This window comes from Penaeus monodon, chromosome 2 (genome assembly GCF_015228065.2).
Source record: "Penaeus monodon isolate SGIC_2016 chromosome 2, NSTDA_Pmon_1, whole genome shotgun sequence".
NCBI lineage: Eukaryota > Metazoa > Arthropoda > Malacostraca > Decapoda > Penaeidae > Penaeus > Penaeus monodon.
In genome coordinates this window covers 35,845,353-35,851,918 of record NC_051387.1, presented here as the reverse complement: position 1 = coordinate 35,851,918, position 6,566 = coordinate 35,845,353, and the positions used below count along the sequence as shown (strand labels likewise).

Sequence of the window (6,566 nt, the reverse complement as noted above, 5' to 3'; positions counted from 1 at the left end):
ATTTAAAACCCAAAATGGGGGGTAAAAAAAAAAAAAATTTTTTTTTTTTAAAAAACCCCAAAAAAAAAAAAAATTTTTTTTTTTTTTTTTCCCCCTTTTATTTCTATTATTTTTATTGCCCAACCGGGGGCCCCCAAAAAAAAAAAAAAAAAAAAAAAGGGCCCTTAAAAAAAAAAAAAACGCCAAACCCTTTTTTGTAAGGCTTTTGGGAAAAAAAAAAATCCTACTTTTTTTTTTTTTTTTTTTTTTTTTTTTTTTTTTTTTTTTTTTTTTTTTTTTTTTTTTTTTTTTTTTTTTTTTTTTTTTTTTTGGGGGGGCTTGGACAAGGGGGGCCCCCAATAGGGGAAAACCCTCCCCAAACCTTGGGATCCCTCCCCAAACTATTTTGCCATTTTTTTTTTTCCTTCCCCTTTTTTTCCGCCCTTCACCAAACCCTTTTTGCTTCCCATTAAAGGGTTAAAAAACCTGCTGAAAAGAGAAAACTAACTTTTCCCCTTTAAACCCTAGGGGAGCCTGGGCGGAATTTGATTTGTTATCTACCCCTTTGGGGGGACCCAGGGGTTTACGTTTTTACCCAAAAAAACTTATTTTTCCCAGGGGGCTTCCATGGAGTAATGGAAAAAACTTGTCCCCACTATTACTTTTAGGCTTTCCCCTTTAAAAATTTAGCCCCAACGAGCCCCCCATTCCAAACACAGCTCTCTTTCCGGTTTCCAAACCGAATACCCCCCCTTTACTTTTACTAGAAGAAAAAAACCCTTTAAACTTTTCCCATTTTTCCCCAGCAGTCAACTTCAACATCTCCCCCACAACCCCCCAAACATCCCCCCCCCCCCCTCCCTTTTTCCCTTAAGCCAGGGGACCCCCAATAAACTCCCCCCTTTTAAACCAACTACCCCATTTTGCAGGCCCTTTTTTTCTACCCCCTTTTTCTCCCCAAACAACTTTGAATACTCCAGGGGAAGCCAAGGGAAACCCGATTTTGTATCCCTCCCAACCCCCATTCCCCCCAAAACCCCTCTTTAAAAAGCCAAAAAAAAGGGTAAAAGGGTCTTTTTTTACCCCCACCACTCCCGTTTGCACCCAGTAACCTCCAAAAACCAAGCTTCCCCAAAAAACAAAAAAATAAAACCTTTAGGGGAACCCCATCCTTGCAGAACCCCATAAAACCCTTCAATACTTTGCCCCAAAACGGGGGTTTCCCCTCTCCCCAGCAAATTCCCCTCTATCCCAAAATTTCAATTTAAACCACTTCCTTTCATTAGCTTTTTTGAAAAAACCTATACAATGCACCCTTCCCCCCAGGGGGTCAAAAAAAAAACCCCTACATACCAAAATTTAACCTTCCGTAGGAACGGAAAACCTTTTTTTTTAAACGTCTCATAGGGGGAAAAACCCCCCTGTTGGGGGCCCATACCAACCCCTCCACGTCGTCCCAAAAATTGTTGGCGTCTGGGACACCTAGCCAAACAGCCCACATTCCCCAACCGGCCTCCCCAAAATTAACTGTCTGCACAATCACGCACATGTGCCATTGGGGCCCCCAAAATGTATTTTTATAGGGGCTGTCCCACCACAAGTTTGATCTGAGGTAGAAACTCCAATTCAAACTTGGACTCACACTACGTGAAGCCAAAGAACACGTCGACGTTTTTTCTCTCTTACCCCTTCTCCGTAATACTGCCATTTACAATTTCCCCAAACCCCACCCCCCCACATCTAACTCCCCCTTTCTACCCCCCTCCTTCCCCAGTAAACTCTTTTGCCATCCTAAACCAACACCCCAATCTTACTACGATACTCCAATCCCATACAACCCAACACCTTCCCCTCTACTCCTCGGCTACCCAACGACAGAACAAACGCCCCCCCCTTCTTCCCCCTCCAACAAAAACCCCCCACCTTTCCTTTTTCCCTACCTTTGGGCACCAATCCTCTCTTCCCCCCCTCACAGAAACCTTATCCCCCAAAAATCCCCAAACCCAAATCCCCAGAAAAACTATTGAAAAATTTAGATTACTTAATGAAAAAAGACACTCAACCCCAAAAAATTTTCAAATCCTCTCCCCTTTTACACTCCAAAACTGCTGATACCTCCCCCTCCTAAAGAACCCCCCCCCCACCCTATCCCCCAACCCATCCCAACCAAAACCCACCCCCCCGCCCCCCCCGACCCCATAAAACCCCCCCCACCCCCCTATCCCTTCTATTTCCCCCCTAGATACACACGTGAATCCCTTATTAACCCTCCCACCATCCCCCCATCCCTTCCACTCCCTCCTTGATGCACACTGAACCTTATGTCCAATATCCCCTTCCCAACCCCCTGTCCCCCTAAACCCCTCCATAAACCCAATCCCACACCTCTCCATCTCAGACCTCTTGTCCCTTTCTCCCCTCTAGCTGCTTTCCCCCTCAAATCTCCAAAAAGTACTACAATCTTTCACAAAGTAAACTATCCTTCATTGGAAAATTCCGGGTTTTCCCCTCCCCCTGACCTACCCTTTTCATATCCTTTCCTCTTATAACCCCTCTTTTTAGCCCCCAAAAGACCTTTCTTACACATCCCCCAAAAACCAATCCCCAATTCATTTTGTCTTTCCCCCTTCCCTTTATGTCTCGTCCATATTACCTTGCTTCCCCCACCTATCCTCCCAAACCCATCAGACATCCTTTCAAAACCCACCTTTCTGTTTCACAACCCATTCTCTTTTTTCAACGCAAAATATCCTCCATCTAACAACTCCTTACCCACCCGACTCTAACCCTTTCACTCACCATTCCTTTTTCCCCTTTGACCAAATAATCACTACCAACCCCCCTTTCCCCAACATTAACTATGGAATGACCTTAGATGTCAGCACTTTTCTTGCTTTTTAAACCCTTAACCATTAAAACCCCACCATCTTTTTTGGTAGCTCCCCTTACCAAAGAAAAAAAAAAAAAAAAAAGTCAAAAAGATTTGGGGACCCTCTTATTACACAACCCAAAATTTTTTTGAAAAGCAAAAACATCATTAAATTTTCTGTAACAAATTTTTGGGGGTACCAAAAAAATAATTAGTGCCACCTCATAAATCCTAAGATCCAACATTAGCGAGATACAACATTATAAAAACCTGGATGGCTGAGAGCTTGAAAAACACGATATAGGTTAAACTTTTTAATTTTTGTCTTCAACATGAAAAAAAATTTTGAACTTATCTTTTAGCTGATTCAACAAAATAGTGAGACATTCTCTACGTTCTCGGACGTTTCTTTAACCATTTTGTTAATTCATCAACTTAGTCTTCTTACTATAAAGACAGAAAAAACGTAAAAAATTACGGTCTCTTTTTCATACGAAGCTCCAGTCGTCGGCATAATTGTTTTTGAGGTTGATGACAGACCCCTCTTAGACCTGAAATAAACATAAAGAGCATAATCTTTTCCCAATACACTTGATGTAATCAGTCTTTCAACAGTCATATCTTTACTTGACTTATGTTGGAGAATACTTCCCTTTTTTATCACAAGAAGATATAATCTGGGAGATGATTTTCACAAGACGGGCTTGCACGAGCGGATGATAATGCAGCAAGGGGTGTTTCCTATTACTTCCGTTCCTCTTCCTCCTTATAAGACAACTGTCTGTATCTTCCTCCATAGTCGAGGTTATGATCAGTCACCCACTGTTTTTCTCCCAGTTCAGGCTAGTTTCGCCCAGGCCATACATATATGTAGCCTGGCCTGTGACAGCTATTTAGAGCTGTCTCAAATGATTCCAGCCACCACGATGTAAGCAAGAGGCATGATCATCTTACTAGCCCGGCGGTGGTCCCTCGCCACATGCTTACAACAGCTGTCAGCATGATCAGTGGTGTCGATAATTTACCATGCGAAGTGGTAGCCTAGACATATACATAAACATATATACCAGCCACTATTCCAATGATGAATATCGAACATCAAGTATTATCAGTCATGCGTCTAACATCTTGCTATGCAAGAATTCTTAGTTGGAGATCAGTGTGGGTTCAAGTAAAGTGTAGATACTATAGAAGCAATTGGTTGTATTCGTGTATTATCAGAAAAAAATGTGGACTGTATTTGTTTAATTTTCAGCCGAGTGTAAATTTAGAATTATTTAGAAATTGCCCATGAGGCAAAATGCGGTAGTCAGAGTAGATGGAGAAGAAACAAGAATTTGTTATTGGTAGAGGTGTGAGACAAGGATGCACTCATCCATATTGTTCTACATGTATACTAAAGCGATGATGCAAGCATTTTTTGGCATCTTTTGTTTGTTAAGTCAATCATATTTGCAGAAGGCAAGACAATTGTTTGTTCGTCCGCAGAAGGCCTAAACATTAATTTCGCCTGTATCTCTAGATTTGAAAACTGTTGTAACAATGTCATGTGGTAAGTCAATGGTGACGAGAGATTTGATAATAACAGATAGCCCCCGTTCCAGGTAGAGTTTTTGGTCAAGGGAAAGCACTGTTGTCCGCTCCCCAAGCACTTGTTTTGTGCAGGTATTTTATTAAAAGTTGAAGCAACCGTTTGTTCAAATAAGAGTTTTTGAGTTTTAGCAAAGAAGTCTTCCGTGTTAATTTTGGAATTCTGTCATTTCCTGTTTTAGCAGAGTCTCTTCATGATCAGCAACATGACATGGGATGACGTCTGTATAGAGCAGGATGTTTACTTCTTATTTTAACATCTATTACTAGTGGGTTTTTATTAGTTTCTTGACAATCTGATTTTTAAAAATTTATTCTTAGTTAATTTAAGATGAAGACAGGTTTCTTTGTAATTGACATTTCTCTAAAAAAAATCCAAAATAATCAGAAATACCCTGAGGGTGTCTGTAGACTGCCTGCAGTGAATGAAGTAAACTGCTTTGTACAGTTACCCAGATATCTTCCTGAATTACATCTGATACATACTATATGTAGATTTCTGTTCTCAGAATGTGCAAGGAGAGATTGTGTGTGTATATTTTCTATTTTGCTGCAGTGTGCCTAGTCTAACATGTATGTTAAAGCAGTGGAGTATACCAGGAGTTTCGCTCACCTGAGAAAGTACGTGTCCTTGGCCTTGGAAGGAACCATGTGGATGACGCCGCCTGCGTTGACACTTTTCAGGAGACTATCATTCACGTCATTGCTTTCGTTCTGATGGTGACATGGTTTCAAAATTATTCAGAAGCAACGCTGATCATGAAAGACTGTTAATCACGATAACAGCAAATATATGTCGAATATATATATTGAAACTGATACTGAATTACCTTGAGGCGAAAGCACACCAGTCCAAGAGTAACAGGGAAGAAGATTTCGAAGCGAGAGTCCTCGCGTACCAGTGCTTCGAACTCATGAGCCAATGCTATCTGAAGAATAAATACCATATGAATACTGTATACTTGCACGCACGCACACGCGCGCGCACACACACAGACACACACACACACACACACACACACACACACACACACACACACACACACACCACACACACACACACACACACACACACACACACACACACACACACACACACACACACACACACACACACACACACACACACACATTATAAACAATACAGAGCAAGACCGGATGGTATATTTCACACCTCTGTCCGAGGCACGGTCACGCCACACGGGTCCAAGCTCCACCACCTTGTCCTCGACCCGGGGGGACATGGGGTGTCTCTTGGGGGTCTCACATCTACCTTCAACAATAAACCAGCTAGCTAAGACCCCTTTCATTGACCCGTCCAACGCTCTGACGTGTCGTTCATACTCTGATGGCAGCGATGATTAAAAACCTCACAACGCAAACACTAATTCGCCTACTACTACGCTCCTTACCGACGCCTGTTGCAGATCCACGCTATCTGCTGACAAAGTACTCCTGTCGAAGTGCCTCCTCGCCTCCCTTCAGGCCCAGCCATCGCTACCAAGTTCTCTCAACGAACACACACTACTAACCTGTATTATAAACTTCTCGCTGTCAATCACTGTTTTCCTACAGAAAAAAAACAAATGGTCACACACTGAGATCAGACACGCCTTCACCTCACAACTCATTCCCCTGCTCTAACCCTCCTGTGATTGATATATTGTGTTATTAGTATTTTTCTGTCTATTATCATTTTTGTCCTCACATTACACAGTTTAGTATATATCATTTCTCTCTGAACAAATGATTGTTTTCGAGTTTATTTTATTATTGTTATGTTTGGTTGTTTTCATTATATTATTCATGTTTATTCGAGCGATGTAAACAATACAGACCAAGACCGGATGGTACACTTCACACCTCTGTCCCCCAGCAGCTGCCTTCCTCCTTGGGCGGACATTCTTGTCTGGCTTTCTATTTTGACACTTCTACGACGGAAATAAACATCCTCGAATGGAGCCGCCGCATAAAAGGACACTTTCGTCAGAAGGACAGAGACACGGCAGACAGGCCAAGCCACACAGGGTCCAGCTCCACCACCTCGTCCAAGACGCGGGGGACATGGGGTGTCTCTTGGGGGTCTCACATCTACCTTCAACAATAAACCAGCAAGCTAAGACCCCTT

The 6,566-nt window shown here is 42.3% G+C and overlaps 1 protein-coding gene across 1 annotated transcript in view; it reads left to right on the top strand.

Annotated features, from left to right (window-relative positions):
- The window catches only part of LOC119578738 (aromatic-L-amino-acid decarboxylase-like), a 149,702-nt gene that overhangs the window by 130,399 nt on the left and 12,737 nt on the right, over positions 1–6,566 (top strand). The window contains exons 15-18 of the mRNA XM_037926352.1: positions 3,767–3,884; positions 4,120–4,202; positions 4,371–4,400; positions 5,023–5,158. Of these exons, the coding sequence (XP_037782280.1) occupies positions 3,767–3,884; positions 4,120–4,202; positions 4,371–4,400; positions 5,023–5,158 (367 nt within the window). The remainder of the gene's footprint in view (positions 1–3,766; positions 3,885–4,119; positions 4,203–4,370; positions 4,401–5,022; positions 5,159–6,566) is intronic.